This window comes from Mixophyes fleayi, chromosome 11 (assembly GCF_038048845.1).
Source record: "Mixophyes fleayi isolate aMixFle1 chromosome 11, aMixFle1.hap1, whole genome shotgun sequence".
NCBI lineage: Eukaryota > Metazoa > Chordata > Amphibia > Anura > Limnodynastidae > Mixophyes > Mixophyes fleayi.
The window spans coordinates 81,555,324-81,575,412 of record NC_134412.1 but is presented as its reverse complement, the minus strand read 5'-3'; the positions used below and the strand labels follow the sequence as shown (position 1 = coordinate 81,575,412).

Genomic DNA, 20,089 nt, shown 5'->3' with positions numbered 1-20,089 from the left:
CGTAAACACGGGGAGAACATACAAACTCCACACAGATAAGGTCATGGTCAGGAAGTGAACCCATGACCCCAGTGCTGTGAGGCAGAGGTGCTAACCACTGAGCCACTGTGCTTCCCCATGTTGATGATCAGTTTCGGATTGTGACCGGTTTGTCACGAATCACCCAGTGACGATTATCTGTTCGTTTCTAAGGTGCAAGAGGTCCAAACACGCCGAGGGCTGGTAGATGGCATTAATCATTACCTTTAATAATTTAGTTAGATTGCAACATACTGTTTCCATTGCACCTTCAAAAGCTGTTACATGATATTAGATTCTTCATTTCACATTTTAAATATATTCGAAAGGCATAACGTCCCATGATCGAGATTTACTTTTACCCCTCTCCGCACGATTCCTATAGGAGAATGGACTTTTCATTTACTAAAGCCAGCACTGTACACATGGTCCACTCGTCCATTCATAACATTACGTTGTCAGACCATGAGCTTGAAGATGCCTATTTTTTACAACCGGGTGCATGGTGTCAGTGGAGTACTAATTGCTGACTAAGCTCTTTGGTATGACTCTCATATATCTACTGTATGTGTGCTCCTATCACAGACCTCGATGCTGAAATGTTAAGCCAGTGTTGTCAAAAGTCAGCCACATAGGATCCAGCTGTTGGGCCTGACTTTTGACCAGACCTGTCTGATTTGGGCACCTATTGAATATAGATCAGAATGATAAGTGATCATGCTAAACATCTGGATAGCAATCACACATAGAAGATTTTATTTCTTTAACTAGCAAAGATCTATTATATGTGCATATGATTTTTCTTAGCTATACTCTTAAAAATCATTAACTCCTTTTCTAAAGCTCTTTGGCTGGAAAACAAAAATGTCTGTCAGACAGTCAGTCTGCTACACTGACACGGGCTCCCAGCTCGTGTCACATGAGGGCAGAGAGGGGGAGGAGGGATTTACAGTGAGGGCAGAGGGGGAGGAGGGAGTTACAGTGAAAACAGAGCTCAGAGGGGCGTTCCAAAGCCTCTCTGCTCACTACATCATGTGCCATGTGACTGTGGTTGCCATGGTAGTCTAGAATCACAAATCATTAATAGCAGCATGAAGAAAAGATAACAATGGAAATGACTAAATACCTGCATTCTTCTCATAGCCTTTCCACAATGAGTTATTCATGGGTTTCCTGCTTTAGTGTGTTTTGAAGTTGATTTTTATTGTTTGTTTGTTTATTCCCAGATAGAAATCTGACTGCTTAAAATATCTCCCGACCAGACCCAACACAAACACCATCATTTCTCTCAGTCACTTACACACATTATTATCATTCATTTTACACAATTGTGGTCAGATGATTATGCGCAGCTGCCAATATATCCATATAATGAAATAATAATACTGATGTAATAATTTGCGTTTCATGTTCCTTTTCATCATCATCATTTATATAGCGCCACTAATTCCGCAGCGCTGTACAGAGATCTCGCTCACATCAGTCCCTGCCCCCGTTGGGGCTTACAGTCTAAATTCCCTAACACAGACACACACAGACTAGGGTCAATTTGCCAGCAGCCAACCAACCCTCCAGTAGGTTTTTGGAGTGTGGGAGGAAACCCACGCAAACACGGGGAGAACATACAAACTCCACACAGATAAGGCCATGGTCAGCAATTGAACTCATGACCCCAGTGCTGTAAGGCAGAAGTGCTAACCACTAATCCACCGTGATGTTACACTGTTACATTTAATTATACTTTACTATGCTGCAAAAATATCACACATTTTTGATATGTTACACTTTTTGTACAGGCAGACAGACCAGGCAGGCGCAAATCGTTATTTCTTATCTTTAGGAAAAAAGGAATATAAACCCTACTTATAATTAGTTTATGCTGATAGAAATGTTTGTTATCATTATGAAGCCACAATCATTTGTCATAGAGTATTACTGTAATAGCTGCAGCGGTATTTTCTCGCTGTGTAGAGAGCTGTTTCTGACGTTAACACTGCACAATAGATGGAAAAAGGTGAAAAGTGCATTGGAAAACCGAGGGGACCGCGGATCATGAAATAGAAGCATTATTGAAGCCCTTACAAGTTGTTATTTAGCCCAGACATTCTGCTAAGCCAGAGTCCTGGCAGGACTTGAATAGCGAGAGTGCAGGACAGATTGCATAATGTTGTCATTGAATGCCCAGGGCAGGCTGGGAGGAAAGCTGTTTAGAATAAGGGGAAAAAAAGCAGCTTAGCTGTTTAATTAGCCAGCACATCACAAAGCCCCGCTCAGTGCCCTGCCAATAGCACCTCTCAAGAATTAAAAGCTAAATGAAATATTTACACATCCAAATTGAATGTATGAGCTTGGATATGTTTGTGGGGTTAGTATTGAGACCTGGTAACTTGGGATATTCAGCCGTATATATCGGCAGTATACATCCTCATATTTTAGGGGCTCTGTTATAACGGTGAGATTTAGTTTACGTGTATATAGCTGCTTGTCATGGAAAGATCCTGGAGTTATTCCAGTATACTCTCTGCTAACAGTGATCTTTATCCTTTGCTTATAATACTGTTATTCCTGTTATACAGTGCTGCAGTCTTGTTATACACTTTGCAACTAAACTTTAATAATAATTGATGTAGCCTCTGTGCTTTGGCAGTTTATTATTTTATTATTCCTTTTCTTTTTTTTCTTTAATTTGGTTTAGGTGTTTTTGTTTTTGTTTTTTGTTTTTTTTGTTTTGTTTTGCTTTTTTAAAAGATTTTATTTTTGCAACGGTCAATAGTACAGATCAATCAATGACGCAGTGTGTTACAAACAGCATATGAATATACGGGTAATAAAACAAACAGCGTCCATTAGAAGAAATAGAAGGTGCAGATATTGACCCAATTTTTATAATAAGGAGAGAAAGGAGAAGCTACAAAGAAAGACGTTGGACAAAAGAGAGTGAAAAGGGGGGGCGGTGTGGAAGGCCGCCTGAAGGAGGAAGGAAAGAAGCATTGGGGTAGAATATTGAAAAGAGGAAGAGAGAGATGGGAAGGGTGAGGTAGAGGGAGAAGGGAAGGATCCAGGTGGAATGATGTTAGAGAGTCATGTGGCGAAAGGAATTTGAATTTGGAAGTATGAGGTCCACGGTGCCCACACTTTAGTAAATGATTTAAAGGTGTTGCGGATGATACATGTCCTATATTCCATTTTATACGTGTACCATATTCTGACAATAATTGTCTGCAGTGTTGGCGCGAGGGGTTGCTTCCAATCAGTGGTTGTTTGGCATAGGGCAACAGAAACTATGTGACGGAACATCTTCATTTGATGTTTGGTGGTGGATGGAATTCCAAGAGGGTGGAGGATAAACCTGGCAGAGTAGGGGATGTCAATTTGCAGTAGCTGTGACGCGAAGCTCCATCCAGAACAGGGCAAGTTTTGGACATTGCCACCATATGTGGAGGAAGGATCCTTCTGTCCTCATCGTCTCCAACATATGCTGGACAAGTCCGGGAAGATTTTTTGGTAGTTTGGTTGGGACCAAGTACCATCAATAAAGAAGTTTATGGGTGTTTTCTTTCAGTTTTACACAGATTGAACTAAAGGTTGTGTTAGCTCTTATTTCTTCCCAGTCCTCGTTATCTAGAGGTCCTCCCAGGTCTTCCTACCAATCCCACTCATGAGAGACTCACCCGTCTGTGTCAGGGACCCTGAGTTCCCAGCACAGTAGAGATATGAGAACATTGGTAGAGGGCCGTCGGAGGGAAAGCGACTCAAAAAAGGTCAATAGCCTGATACCTAAAGTTAATTTAGTGGTAGAATGAAAATGTCTTCGTTGTAGGAATTGGAAAAAGTATGTGTTGGAAATGTTAAGGTTTGATTTCAAGTCATGGAATGAGGGAAAAGAAATGTCTTCGGTAATTGAGGTAGCGAACATATTTCCGCTTCCAAGGCTCCAGAGAGCTAGCGAGTGAGCTACAATTGGATGATGAGAAGCGGACTGTAGACGTTTAGCTCTCGGCTTCAATCAAGACCCAAACTCCGTAGGAGCTAGGAGAGCTCCATAAAACACATTGAGCAAGTTGCGCTGCTAAAAAATAGTGTTGAAAATCTCCGTAGGCTGAGGAGCCGGACTCTTGTGCGCTTTCTGTCCCATATGAATTGTGATGTGTAATGTTGCAAAAATGTGAAAACATATGGAGGGACGTGTATGGGTAGAGCTTGAAAAAGATATAATAATCTGGGTAAAATGTTCATTTTAATTAAATTAATGCATCCTATCTAAGAAATGAGATGTTGAGTCCAAGTTTCTAGGTCAGTTTTGATCTGGGAGAGTAGTTTTGGGTAATTAGCCTGCAGACTGTATTGTTTAGTGACGTGGATGCCTAAATATTTAATCTTTTTTTGATGCCTTTTGAAGGGGAATTGTTGAGTGAGAGATGATCTAATTTCATTTGTTAGGTAGAAATCAAGAATTTCTGTTTTTTGAGGTTTTACTTTGTATCCTGAGATGGAGCTGTAGATTTTGATATCTGCCAGGAGGGGAGGTAGAGAGACTGTGGGATCCGAGAGAGTCAAGAGGACATCGTCTGCATACAATGATATTTTATTTTCGGATTTCCCTACTTTAATTCCTTGAATAGCCCCATTAGATCGTATTTTTGCTGCTAATGGGTCAATTAAAAGGGCAAAGATTAAAGGTGAGAGGGGTCAACCTTGCCATGTCCCATTGGAAATCGAAAAGGGGGAAGATACAACTCCATTAGCCACCACTGTTGCCCTGGGTGACTGGTATAGAGCTATCAGACCATCTAAATATTTACCGGTGAAGCCCATTGACCCCGAAACTCAACATAAAGATCCATGAAATACGATCGAATGCTTTTTCATCGTCGATTGCCATGATCACTGACTATTGCTTACCAGAATGAATGGACTGTATGACGTCAATAGCACGATTGGTGTTCTCTATGGCTTGGTGTCCTTGTATAAATTCGACCTGATCCGGGTGGATCGGAGGGGGGGAGAGTGTTCAAATGATTAGCTAAAAATTTTGCATATATCTTAAGGACCACGTCTAGTAACGATATAGGTCTGTAATTAGAACAGAAGGTGGGATCTTTATCTGGTTTTGGTATGACAACGATGGTGGCCAAGGTTGTCGCCTCGTTAAAAGGGGAGCCAGTTAAGATTTTATTGAAAAAATCTGTCATATGGGGGGCGAGGTCCTTGGCGAATTTTTTTTGTAGCATTGCGGAGTGAGTCCGTCGGGGCCTGGATTAGAGGATAATTTTATCATTTTAATGGCCGACATTCTAAATTGGTAATATCTGCCTTTAATTATGTGAGGTCAGTGTCTGAAAGATGTGCAATAAGAGAGATGATAAAAAGGATGTGATCTCCTCGTCAAGAGAGTCAGCAGAGGCTGGGGTTCCAGAGAGATTATATAGTGCTTTATAATTATCATGAAATTCTTCAGCGATCAGCACCGGGTCATACACTGGCTGAGAGGTGGGTGATTTTTTTTTAAGTTTAGTGATCAATCCTTTAGTTTTTCTCTGGCTCAGTTTGTCGGCGAGAATTGAGTCGGCTTTATCGGCCTTATGATAATATTGCTGATTTTAATTTTTTGAGGGTATTCGCAGCTCTGCAGGAGAGGGTTGTGTTCAATTGGCCTCATACTGTGGTAATTTATGTTAGAAGAGCTGAGTCTTTGCTTATCATTTAACCCCAATGGTGGCCTTATAGGCTTCTCAGAAGATACCTGGTGCGATCTCTGAGGTGTTCAGTTCAAAATATTCTTTGATTGCATCTTTAATCTCTTGATGGGTCGACGAGATCGTGGAGCTAGTTTTATTAAGTCAAAGGTGATATTTACTCCTGCATGGTCTGTCCAGGTAAGTAAGGATTGTAGTGTATACCGGTCAGGGGACACTCTGCAAGGAATAGTGTTCATCAGATTAGGTTTTTGACTGTACCGTTCATCAGAAGGAGCTTTTCATGTCTCTCTTGTTGAATAAGGTTCTGCGTTGTATACATGCCATCAGATTAGGCTCTTCACTCTATCCCGGTCATCGGAAGGAGTTTTACATGGCACTCTGGTGGAATAAGGCTCTGCGTTGTATACATGCCATCAGATTAGGCTCTTCACTCTATCCCGGTCATCGGAAGGAGTTTTACATGGCACTCTGGTGGAATAAGGCTCTGCAATGTATACTGGCCGTCAGATTAGGCTCTTCACAGTGTTCTGGTCATCAGATGGGGTTGCATTATATTTTATTATACCTTTTGAAATTGCAGTTTGTTGAACATTTACATTACACTTGCTGTGAACCTGTTGAGTTACACCAGTGTTTTGATGCATTGTACCTTGTGTCTTCATAATCGGAGATCATTCTCTGATCATCATTTCAGCTACATGTATATGTTGTCATAACAGTTATCCGTTTATTTATTTTTTATTTGAAACCCCAGGATGTAATCCTTTATGTCTGTTTTGTTGTTAGAGGTTGAAAAGTGGGATGAAAATGTCCACGAGAAAAGCGGGGAGGAGAACAGCACCCCGAAAAGATATTATTTTGAAAATCTGAAAATATCCTTACCTCAAATCAAGCTGAGCGTCTATACATCTAATAAACTTCCTCCTGAGCTCAAGGTAAGGAAAGAGGAGGGAGATTGTGCTTCTGACATTCAGAAGTCCGTTCTACTTGATGCTTTTCTTATGTTTGTTCTTTGCTTTCTCCTTAAAGCACATGGTGAGGAGGACCAGGATGTGCCGATGCTAATTCTAGTCTTTACCAGGGCTTTGAGCGCTGAAGGTCACTTATCCCTTGTGCAGGGAAAAGCTGAAGAATAAAATGTGCTTGTTTATCATATTAGATGTGCTGTAACCCATAGTTAGACATTAATCATCTTGGTTGCTCTACACCAGGGGTAGGCAACCTGCGGCTCTCCAGGTGTTGGGAAACTACAAGTCCCAGCATGCCTTGCCACCTATCTGCTGGTTATCTACTGGCAAAGCATGCAGGGACTTGTAGTTTCACAACACCTGGAGAGCCGCAGGTTGCCTACCCCTGCTCTACACGATACTGCATTTGTAGAAGATATTTGATGACAGCTGTAATCTACATAGTCAGATTGCAACAGGTTATTAAATAAACACTTCAGACTTAATTCATTAATGTCTGCTACACATTAGCGCACCAGATTTTCAAAGCACCAGTTGGGCAGAATGGAGCCAGATATTTTACGGGTTAAACCAAACTGTACGCTGCGGCTCCCTGAGGTGCCCCAGGGATCTCACAGGGGTGGCGCGACCAGGGCTGGTGGTAAGCAAGGCGGGGGACTACTTGGTCATTATTTTGGCTTTGGGGTGTCTTGATAAAGGGTTGGAGACCCTAACGGTGCTTCGAATTGCGAAAGTTTGGGATCCACTGGGTAAAACCAAAGAGCATGAGAAGGAATCCTATCAGGTCACTAGAAACCAGCGACTTAATAAAGACGTATTGTTGCTTCAGCGATGTCACTGGTTCCTAGTGAATTGATAGGCCGCATTGGCAGGAATATTGCTGTAGCCTCCAAAATGGCTGCCTCCCTTGTGTGAGAAAAGTTGGAATACCACGTTCTGTGTTTAGTCTGCTTTTAAGGATTCCCCTAGGGAAGAAAGAGCCACGCTTGCATTTGCACATTATTCAGCGTTGGACAATGCTTTGTTACTGGCCTGTTGCCCCTAATGCTGCTCCGCTATTGTACTTTGTGTCCGTGCCCTCTCTCTTAACGATTTAGTCACTCAGACCCTGTTTTACCGCTGTCATCTTATCTTATTGAATTAATAAGTACAGATGTTAAAGGTTTGTCACGCATCAGTTCTTCAAAAGTGAAACTTCAGTGACCCAGAATGAGGTTTTCACACACATCATTAACTTTCATACTTTTCTACTCCAATAAACTCCAAATCCCTACTTATAGGTGGCAATTCCAAGTGTAGCTGCTACACTTTCCATGCTCTTATACTTCTCTCTTTGTAAGGAAATATTTAAGGAAAAAAAAAATCTAAAATAAAAAAAATCTGAAACATTTTGCAATTGTACAACGGTTTGAGGTAATTTTTCCCACAAACTACAGATTTACCTTTTTTACTCATATACTGTATTTCTATAAATGTGAATATTTTATAACTGTTATATTCTTTATAGCACACATTTTGAGGAAAAGACTATTCCTTTACGATTGTGTTACGATTTGTGGTCTTCTACCCTCACAAAATCATACTGGTAGTTTAATTGGTTTCAGACAAAATGAACCCTAGTCTCTGTGTGTGTCTGATAAGGAGTTTAAATGTGTCCTGGATAACATGATTACATATCCTCCGTACATAGCTGCGTAATATTATTGGCGCTATATAGACAATAATAATATTTCACTTGATGGGACAGTGTTTGTTTTGTCTGCAAGTTCATATACGGTATTACAGCCTGGGGCAGGCACAGTATATGTAAATAATGCCTGAGGCATTTTGTGACACAGAAGGGCGCGGTTTTATAGCTGTGTTTCCTCCATAGTGGTATATGTGGTAACAACTGCATATTACAGTTAGACTTTTATTAAGGATATATTAATAATGTTGGAAATTTAACACCACAGATACAGTTTCCTATATCTTTTTCTATTGAATTCTAGTGTTTTTATTTAACATTAAGGTCAAATTATAACAAGCAGCTGTTATCCAAATTACCAACGTAGTCATTAAAATATCAATAGGTAACAGTAATAGGTTTATCCCTAAAATTGTGCAGTAGGGGGTGTGGCTCACCCTGCAGGTAATATGGCCGCCACACGGTCATTTGAGTTTGATTTGTTTGGTCTGAGCTGTTTATCTTGGATTTATTTTGACTGTATAATAAGCTCTATTTAAGGCCCAGTTTGTTTTTGTGTGTAGCTCAATAAGTTAAATAATAATAATGACTATTACTTACGTGAGGTCCGGTGTTCCCTGTCATCCAGGGGGTTCCTCCGATGTCTGTAATGCTCTCATCACACTGTTTTGGGCGGAGTAATCTCTTTCTTTAGTTATGATTACCGGCCATTAAAGAACAGGATATAAAATATTGCGGACACTATTTTGAAACTTTTGGACATTGTTTGCTAAACAGTGATGTATTGCGATGTGGAAGCTCAGACCCACTGGTGAATGTAAGGTAGATGTGAGGAGACTGCTTATTCGTGCACATGTGCCTGTACGATCCTGTGCACAATTCTATATGAGAGAGAAGATGTTTCTCAGGATTCTAAAGAACAATAAAAACATTACATGCACAGCAGTTTAATATAATTACTATGTTGTTTTCGTTAGGCTTTGAAGAGCACCCTAGGATTTCCACTAATCAAGTTTGAAGATGCTGTTATTGACCTGGATCCATTTACAAGAGTCCACCCTTATGAATCCCGGGAGTTCATTATCAATGATGCCTTTAAACATTTTCAGGAGGTGAGTTGTAGATAATATATTCCCCTTGACTGTCTCTAGCACAAGTCCTGCCCAGTATGTGTATCCAGAGGAGCTAGTGACCTATCTGGTTACTGACGCCTCTAAGGCTGGTAAATCTGGTTGCCCAATGTCTACTGTCTGTATATAATGTGTGCAGTCTTTGGCTACTGCAATGATTGTGTCCCAGTTATGATCCAGGTATTTCCACTTGGCCTCCCGGAGATCCCGGAGGTGAGGTGAAGCGCGAGGACGGAAGGGCATCATTTTTTGGCTCCGCGACGCATCATTTGGGGGGGGATGCAAAATGATGTTAATCCTGTCATGGAGGCTCCTATCTGCTATGTGGGACAGTGGCTTACTCCCGGGAGACCTACCCGGACATTTCGGGAGAGTGGGCCAGTGTGATTTTACATGATTGCTGAATGACCGGCTATGTGCAGTTTATCTGCCCATGTACGTTTGGCTGTCAGTCATATATGTACACAGAAGACCTTGGGTGATTAGAGCAAGAGATATAGGGGTATACTTACTAAACTGCGGGTTTGACAAAGTGGAGATGTTGCCTATGGCAACCAATCAGATTCAAGCTGTCATTTTGTAGAGTGCACTACTACATAAATGACAGCTAGAATCTGATTGGTTGCTGTAAGCAACATCTCCACTTTTTCAAACCCGCAGTTTAGTAAATCTAGCCCAGAGTCAGCAATTGTGATACAAGACTAACAAAAACATTGCTGTAGCACTTTATTTTTGTATCATTGAATATAACCTGTATTTAAAAGCAAAAAACCTGATTGTTTTCCTTGTAATAGTATCCATCTGTTGAACTCGTGAATGATGTGTTCTTCACAAATCGGAGCATATGATGGCGCTGCTGAGTTAGGATTGTTTTAATAACCTCGTTGTCTAATTCTCTCTCTCAGGAGTTGCTCAGTCAAGCAGCAAAAATTTTGGGCTCTGTGGATTTTCTTGGCAATCCAATGGGCCTGTTGAATGATGTGTCTGAAGGAGTATCCGGTCTTATAAAGTATGGAAATGTTGGCGGCTTAATCAGAAATGTCACACACGGAGTATCCAACTCCGCTGCAAAGGTACTTGCCTAAGATTTATTTTCACAGTGAGTCACCAGAGCTCTAATGTCTGTTTTACTGATCTGTATTATTGGGCTTAAAGAGTTTACAAAACCCTAGGATAATACTTTATGTGTCACTCTGTATGTCATTGTCAGTGCTTGGAAGTGTAGGAGGAGACCTCATCAGATGCTAACGCCAACAGCTTACTTGTGTTTTGTGTCTCTATAGAGGACACCTGAACCTGCAGTATTATTATTTGGGGAGATCTGCTGTACGTGCAGACAATGTAATACAGTAAATTACAAGATTGTGGATATTACTGGAATGGGTAACTTTCTGCACATGCAGAAGGGACTAGTGTCCATGACATTGTATATGTTGGCGTGATCAGAACTTTGCATACAGTCAGTAGCTTTATTTAACCTTCATTACAATAGCCAGTCTGAGCTGTTGAGTAGGGAAAGCAGGAGCTGCAATAACTATCCTACAATCTGGCGACTTGGTTTCCAGTGCGCCCATCACCTAGGGAGGCAGCCGGTCTTATCAGTAGGAGCCAGTGACCCTGCACAATCAGGTATACTGTTTCAGGCCACCAAAAAAGCTAACTCCATTCTGAGCTATGCCCTTGAGATCACCGCCTGCAGAGAACTGGTAAGGTTATCTCTGTAAAGCAGGACTCAGACGGACAACTGTTGGCCAAAAGCCAAGTAGCAAAGTTAACCCAGTCTCAAGTGCACTTCTCACCTTGTCTTACCCCTAGACAGGGTATATTGTCAGTTGCCTGGTTGCCTTCACGGTTTATAGGCGACTGGGACACTTTTAGTAACTAATAAACCAGCTAAATAATATGCCAAATCATATTCCACTGAACCTGTTTGTTTTACTAAAAGGGACATAAATGAATCCTGCACAGGAAGCAGGTGTGAGATTGTGTATCTTACTTTACTGTGCAATGGAAGGGGAAATGGGGACTGCAGACAGCATCCAGGAAATGTAATGACAAGATAGTAAGTGATCACTGCAAAGTAGATAATAGAACCACAGTCCAACAGGTTATAAAGATGGAAGCAGGAACCGTTCAGGTGGCCGGCCGGCCAGACAGACAGACAGACAGACAGACAGACAGACAGACAGACAGACAGACAGACAGACAGACAGACAGACAGACAGTGTGCAATGTTTAGAGTGATTTTATCCAAGCTCTGTCAAAATACAAGCATGGGGGACATACCAGATTTAATTACCCACTATAGGCCAGGTATACACTGATTTGAATGAATGACACAATTGTCCACGCAACATATGTGCAGTGAAACAATCTCCCCAAGAAGACTGGGAGGGCACGGAGTAATTGGATACATATTGTTGTGCCAATGGGAGCACTATGGTATATTGTAGACAATAATTGATGTATTAAATACATACATATGGCACCTTGGTCCATGATGTGTAATTGCTAGGCCAGAGGTGTAACTTCAAAATTTGTGAGCCCCATCTCAAAATTTTGAAGGGGCCAGCAAAGTTGAGACACCCTCCCCTTACTTACCTTGCCCGCCTGCATCCGCTCCGTTACATATTACTCTGCACTTCCTGCTGAGAGAGGAAGGATCGCGGCTGCGCTCAGCAGAATTTTATTTAAATATTAAATATAAATTCAAATTGGAACATATTTTTCGTAATAAGATTGCTATGTAGGTATGGCGATTTTCTGATTGGGATCTTATTCCTTTTCAATCGCATTGTTTTGAAAGATTCTTAGAGATAGGTCTTTAATACGTAGCACATAGCAGTATGGTGGCACAGTGGTTCACATCTCGGACTCGCACCCAGCTGATATTTGGATCAAGCAGAACACACCCATGCAAACATACAGTTTTCTTCCACAAGCCAAAAACATACTGGTAGGTTAGTTGTCTTCTGACTTTAAATTGGAGGCACAATTAGATTGCACTCCACTGAGTCAGGGAATGATTGTACAGAGCTGCTGCATAGATTGGCATTATATAAATCATGGCTAATTGTAATAATTTGCTATACACTACATATCAAACTTCAGATAACCTGAATCACTGATCGCTATGTTATGTTCATGTGTGTGTTAACATGAGTGTATGAAAATAGGCACAAACCAGTCCACTTGCTGATACCCTTGAGTAAATAGAAATTGATATATCGGATAGCGATCAGCAATCCCCATGCTTGATGTAAAATACTCTTACAAGTGCGTTCCATGGGCAAGCGGTGGAATGAAGCCTACACAGGCATACTACAGTTGTGTAAAAGTTCACTAACCAGGGGGTGCAGTTATCTTCATATCCTTCAACAGGCCGCCTGCTTAGAGACAAAATGGTATGGTTCTCTGTCATTACCCACAACCCTTATCTGATATGTATTGATTGTGCGTGATATGTAAATACAGAGCTAGTGGCTTATTGGGTTGAATACATTAGGAAGTGTCTGAAGGAAGCTCCCACTGAGTCTCGAATTGCTCTAATAAATGACCCCCCTAGTGTGTTGTATTTCTGCATTTTGTAAAGTGGATCATACACAATATCCTCGTGTCTGATACAGGCAGCAAACTCCTGTATCATCATCATCATCATCATCATCATCATCATCATAACCATTTATTTATATAGCGCCACTGATTCCGCAGCGCTGTACAGAGAACTCACTCACATCAGTCCCTGCCCCATTGGAGCTTACACTCTAAATTCCCTAACATACACACACAGACAGACAGAGACCAGGGTCAATTTTGATAGCAGCCAATTAACCTACTAGTATGTTTTTGGAGTGTGGAAGGAAACCGGAGCACGGAGGAAACCCACGCAAACACGGGGAGAACATACAAACTCCACACAGATAAGGTTATGGTCGGGAATTGAACTCATGACCCCAGCGCTGTGAGGGAGAAGTGCTAACCACTTAGCCACCATGCTGCCCCCTATCATTCTATATGACATGCCCACACTTCTTACCTATAGACCTTCCTTCTCTATACTGAAACCCTCCACTGAGATGGGTCTTTGCATATGGAAAAGATTATTATAGTAAGAATGTTTGTGATGACAATTTTAAATTTTATTTAAATGTTTCACTGTAAAATAAGGGGGGGGGGTACATAGTGGATACTAGACGAAACAGAATATTTAAGACCGTAGCTATGCATCTCAATAAATGTCACATGCCCACATATCAAACAAATAGCAATATAAGGTACATATTTAAAAGTAGTATGGTGGTTGGTTTATACTAGGGAGAGAAGGGTCTAAAGGAACTCGCGTGCGGAGGCACAGAAAGCCGTCACCGTCTAGAACAAACTCCTGCCAAGGAAACCGTTCAACCAGGAGGCCACCATGGAGTATGGGACATCCAGTGTCTCCATTTCAAAGCTAAATCGGATTTTGACAACCATTTTTTGGATAGTAGGGGGAGAGGGGTGTTTTCAAAGTTGTGCAGTCATCGCACTTGATGCAATGAGAATTTGACCCCATATGTATCTGTAAGGTTTCGGCATCTGTTCCGGATATATGTGAAAGAGATCCAAGGTCGGGGAAGGGGATAGCAAAATCTTAGTAGCCTTCAGTTCCAGGACAAAATAACCTCCGATCAAAACGGTTAAATAACACAGCAAGATCAAAGTCTATTGAAAATGTCTCCCACTTCACCACCGTTACGCTGTCAGGAACTCCCAAGTCAGCACAGTGAAACTCGGGAACCACTCTGAAGGCCAGGTGTTCGCTGGAGCCACTAGTGGTGGGGACAGACTGGGCTGCGGGCCGACCGAGGGTCGAGTAACGTATACTGACTTAAGGAGTTCCCAGAAGTGGAGTGATTGGTGGACAGTAGTATAAGAAGAATCCTAGGTCAAAAGGTCACAGGCACAGATGCAATATCCAAGGGCAAGCGAAGGGTCAAACTCGCAGGCAGAGAAGCAAAATCCGAATTCCAGGCAAAAGGTCAAGGTCAGAAGAGAAGGGTCACAGGTCCAATAACAAGCAGGGGTCAAAACACGGGTAGTCAAATCCAAGGTAGCAGGAACCAAAAATGGATAGCACAAGCAGGCAGCAGGACTGAGGACAGAACGCTATAACCGGTAATGAGGCTAAGTCCTCATTGCCTTAAATAGTCCAGGTAGCCAATCAGGGGAGAGCCCAAGAAGTGTCCAGAGGCGTGACCTAACAGCTGATTACCAGGTGACCAATAGCGATGTAGTTCAGCTGCAAAACATATCACCAAAAGACACTGCCTCCTGAACCTCCAGATAGCCATGATTGGCTACTGCCTAAGTGACCTTTCGCGTGTACGCCCGCCTATTGGCCAGCTGGCCGGGCGCCACGCTAGGGAGCCTGTAGCGTCCCGGCTGTTGCCCAGACAACCGGGACGTGGAAACCGGAAGTGACGTCCCAGTTGCCGTAGCAACCGCCGGGACGTCATCAGAAGCCACAGGAGAGTCGCGGCGGTGCCCGCGGCCGCCGCGATCTCTAACATACGCCAGCGAAATTTACAGTGCGCCGTCCAGATTTTGTGCAGTCTAGCCAGCAGAATATAGACTATACAACAATTTGAACAAAGTGTTGGCAATCTTAAGGAATGTTACCATTAAACAGTTTTTCTTAAACAGACTTATTACAACAACAGTGGCAAGGGTAGCTCACTAGACATTAACGGTGCAGACTGTTCTTTGAAAAATAAAACACTCTTGTCTCGTTACTTGGAGACTCGCTAGCTGATCACCTAAGCTCGTACTCTGCAGAAGCAATGTCTGCTTTCTAACAATAGAAGTAACCGCATGCTGGAAAAAAGTTTATTATGCATACATTATTTTATTTTATCTCAAAATAAAGTGTTATGAAGTCAGTCTTTGTACTCATGTGTGCACTGACACAGAACCAAAAGGACTTCCGCGGAGCATGAATAACAATCATTAAGGTGACTTTTACGAAGCATGGGAGCATTTTGGGCTGCTCACAGCCACATTCAAACTGGTCAACCAGCTACCGAACACCATGTGTTAATGTTACAGGTGATTCCTCTTCATCAGACAACTGGTACTACGGAATGAATAATATAAATATAAAGTCTGCACTACCCAGTCCAATAAATGGTTTCCTTATATCCGGTAAGAGAACCATCATTTTAGATGCACTGTTCCAGAGAACCAAATGTCGGCATCACAGCATTGCAGAGTTAGAGAGGGGGCGCTAAGAAAAACATAAGAAAAGACGTGCAATAAATCATGGAGATTTCATTCAAAATTTGTATAATATATGCACCTACAATTTGCTGTAGGTTTTGATAGTAAATCAGGTGACCTGTAACCGGTATGCTCTATATTACATCCCTACATGCCGGGACTGGATGCCTGGCACGACCTGGCTCAGCACTTGTCGTAGGTTTTGGACAATTTGGGCTAAGTGCACTGGATTTGTATTGGAAGTAACAATAATGTGATCTAACATGATCTGTTGCTATATATATATATATATATCACCTTGTCCTTATAGTTCATTTTCACTTGGGACAAAATTGTAGTCATTCTTCAAAACTGTTCCCACGAGTTAGTGCAGGAGATGAAGTGAGCGGGGTCAAAGCAATCAGAGCAGTAGAACATTTATAGCAAGTAAAGTTCTTTCCATAATTGGCAACATTATGAAACTTTTAGGGACACTGCTGGGTTCATGCACCTGAGCACATCACGCGTGATACTGTCTGGGTGCAGATCTTGGATCATGTCACGTTTAATGAACTTTGTGATGTACTTTTTATAAATGTAAATTATTTGCCCCGTCTCCCTCCATCCCTGTGCACCACCCTCCCATGGTGTCCCGTGGGCAGTGAGCAGCGACCCTTCCTGGCGTCAGCCCTGTCCTTGTTTCCGCCTTCACTTTCTGGGCTGGCTAGACCTGGACCCGTTGTGGTTCTCTGCTGTGCGCACCACAGTCTCCATGTTTTTGCTTTCTGTACGTTTTTTAACTTAATCTAAATTATTCTACAGTAAATATTTAAACCTTTCCACAGACTTAAAAATCTCAGGAACATATCTGTAAAACCTTAGAGTGTCCCTGGACATTTGGACACTGTCATACACCCAACTTCAGGGCCGTAACTAGGGCTGTGCGATGGTGGTGATTGCCCAGGGGGCAATGCTGAAGGGGGGCGCAATTTAAGAATGTTTTAGGTTCATTTGGTTAAAATTGAGGGCTAGGGGGGCGGCATTTGTCTTTCTCGCCCCAGGCGCTAGAATTCTAAGTTACGGCTCTGCCCAACTTGTTTGAGATGTGTCCTTGGTTTTTCTTCTTTAGAACTTTTGAGTGCGGTCTTTCTCGCAAATTCCGAATCTAGCACAACACACGCAAGGTGGTTTATTTTGCTTTTATGCATTTAACATAAGACCTGACCTATTTTTCAGAATTTTATTATTGCCTTTAATGCCGCTGTTGTCAAGATAAGTATAGCATTAATAAATAAGCACTGTCATTTTTAAGACTTCGAGGGCTCCGTCTATTCACAAAGAAGCCAAAGTGCCGTAAATGGTATTGTCCTTCATTTTAGGAGGTTTAAGCATTAAAAGCAGATTTCTGTACTGTTACCCTGGTTTCGCTTATTCGCTTTTTATTCTCTTAACTTTTAAGACCTCTGGTCTCTTAAAAAGACTGCATGAGTTGGAGGCATTCGCGGTTTATGAGTTGTCTCTGGTTTGCCCATTTATGACTTTCAGTTTTATAGTGCTGTTGTTTATGCCTGTAATGACTTTTCCATGTATTCTAGAGCACGCAAACGGGTGAAATGCCGCCTTTTTAAAGCTTTAAAGGGAAAGAGATTCGAGGCTTTTAAACTGGCAAAAAGTGGCAGGTTACGTAGAGTTCACCCTGCTCGGATTTAGATGCGCTGCCTCTCAGACAGCGAGTCCTATTATATCTGCTTTTCACTTGGATCCTAATCAATAATGAAAATGGGATGCGATTAGCAATGACTCATATTTCTGGGATACAATCTTTTGTTTCCCTTCATGGGTCATCAGAAAACCTTCTGTATTTTACCATTTCCAAATGTGTCCGATTGTTTCTAAAGGACGAACTCTGCAGATGAGCGTCAGTTGTTCTTAATCACTCTTCTGTGGTTTTTGTTGTTTTTTTTTTTTTGTATTTTACAAACTTAATTCAGCTTACACAACGGGGAACATCTGAATAGAGAAAACCGTAAATAAAAAGTGTCAAACTAAAGACATTTATATAAAACTTTTTAATTTTTACTGTTCTTTCTTTTCTAGATTATTTTGGGTCTTTTTTTTTTCATCTGCGACTGGTTTATAAATGTACCAGGATGTGTCTTACTGTACAAGGATTTGTTACCACGCATAAAACGTGGATGAGAGAAGAATATTTACTAATTAGATAACGTCTTTAAATTATTTAAATGCTAATTTGCTTTTTCTTCCCTTTTAACTATTTGCCAAACCCCTTGTGCCCGCAACAAAACCGTCCTCTCCACTGTTGGGATATCTGATGTAAGTGAGCAAGGGTCCCGATTCCCAAGTATCATCATCATCATCGCCACTTATTTATATAGCGCCACTGATTCCGCAGCGCTGTACAGAGAACTCATTCACACCAGTCTCTGCCCCATTGGAGCTTACAGTCTAAATTCCCTAACATACACACACAGACACAGAGACAGAGTAGGGTGAATTTTGATAGCAGCCAATTAACCTACCAGTATGTTTTTGGAGTGTGGGAGAAAACCGGAGCACCCGGAGGAAACCCACACAAACACGGGGAGAATATACAAACTCCACACAGATAAGGTTATGGTCGGGAATTGAACTCATGACCCCAGCGCTGTGAGGCAGAAGTGCTAACCACTGAGCCACCGTGCTGCCCATATCTGGTTATCTGGTCTGGCATTGGTTAACAAGACACTTGTAATGTTGATTTCAAATCACTTACTAGAAAGGCCATGGTCGGGAATCGAACTCATGACTCCAGTGCTGTGAGACAGAAGTGCTAACCACTGAGCCAGATATCCCAAGTATGCCACATTAGAGCCTGTTGGCCTTGCCCACTCTTGCATTATCATGCATATTCTGCCCACTGATGGCCCACTTGTTATTACCAAAGGTAGAACTGTCATAGTTACAGGGGGAGCAGTTACAATAGGGGGAGGGGGGGGGTAAAGAAACCACTTCAGCTATGGTAGTTTGAGCAATGCCATAGGAAGTATGACTGATACAGATGTTCTGTGCATTGAAGTCATGTTTGGGCTTAATGCTCGTGGGGCCAGGCAATTAAATGTTACTCCTTTGGTTATCACAATGGCACTTCAAGCAGCCAGTGCACAGTAAGTGATGAGTCAATAAATGTTCCGCGCCACACTGTTTACTTATTAGTGTTGCGTCATCGCTGCAGAGATTCTCACGGAGCAAGCAAGCGACATGACCTGTCTGCCGATGTGATCCAAAGAATGAAAAACAATAGTTTAGAATAGAATTGGAATCTAACTATTTATTTTTTTATGGATCATCCACCTTCCCAACCTCAGTTGAGCTGTGCCGTTTTGTAAAGGGGTCTCTTTACGGAAGAGCACCCAACCGAATTATGCAACTAGTAGCTCACTGAAGTGTCCACACACCCAAACAGTTGGTTGTCTCCTCAGTTAGTATTTTCCGAACGTTTTTCAGCATACCAAAAACAAGATATTTATGCTCTGGTTTGAAAGCGAGAAGTATGCTAATAAAACAATATTAGTTTCCTTGACATCTGCCAACAGATATAAAGTTAGCACTATATTAGTACACACCGTTCTTGGCACCGTTTCTTCTCTTGTCTCTTCCCCGGATAATTCCAGCCAGTGTCATAGGATGATCCGTGGGAGGTGGACACAAGGCTCCGTGTAATTGTTGTGATCTATTTTAGCAGGTTTGGTATTGTCTTCATGGCATAATTTCAGGATTTCCTGAAGTGAAGAAAAGTTCACTTCTGGTAGAGATTGCTTTTATATGAAAAGTAGAAAGCGTAACGTGTGACTAAGAAGATTATAAGATAACTGATCTTTCATCTGTTTCATGCAGAGCAAATCAGCATCTGTTCAGATATTTAGCATTACACCCAGTGCAGGAAATGTGGCACTGGATTATGTTCAAAGAGATGTATAAAATTTCATTTTTCGCTCGGCAGAAGGTAAACAGTCCTGTTTTGTGAATGTGGCTAATTAGAGACTTAAGCCCCTCGTTCATGGTTCATGACACTTTTTCATGGGTACGCTGTGAGAGCTAAATCTCTTACAGCCGTTACTGAAATCCATAGATTATTAATTTATGCGTGTCCTGCGCTGATTGTCTGAGATTTTTCCATTATGTTTGTAGGTGTATTCATTAAAGCGGCGGCATATAGCATAACCTATAGATGGGGCGAGCTTATTTGGAACAGATAGCACAATGCTAGTGGTATAGAATTTACTCAAGGTGTACCACACTCGCATACACGCAGTGGGTGGAGCCAGTACTGCGCCACACTGCGCATATTTTCCT

General features: G+C 41.8%; 1 protein-coding gene across 3 annotated transcripts in view; it reads left to right on the top strand.

Moving 5' to 3' along the window:
- The window catches only part of VPS13D (vacuolar protein sorting 13 homolog D), a 169,742-nt gene that overhangs the window by 99,257 nt on the left and 50,396 nt on the right, over positions 1-20,089 (top strand). For all 3 annotated transcript variants that reach the window (XM_075189940.1, XM_075189941.1, XM_075189939.1), the window contains 3 exons: positions 6,504-6,652; positions 9,350-9,484; positions 10,408-10,575. In XM_075189940.1, coding sequence (XP_075046041.1) covers positions 6,504-6,652; positions 9,350-9,484; positions 10,408-10,575 — 452 coding nt within the window. The remainder of the gene's footprint in view (positions 1-6,503; positions 6,653-9,349; positions 9,485-10,407; positions 10,576-20,089) is intronic.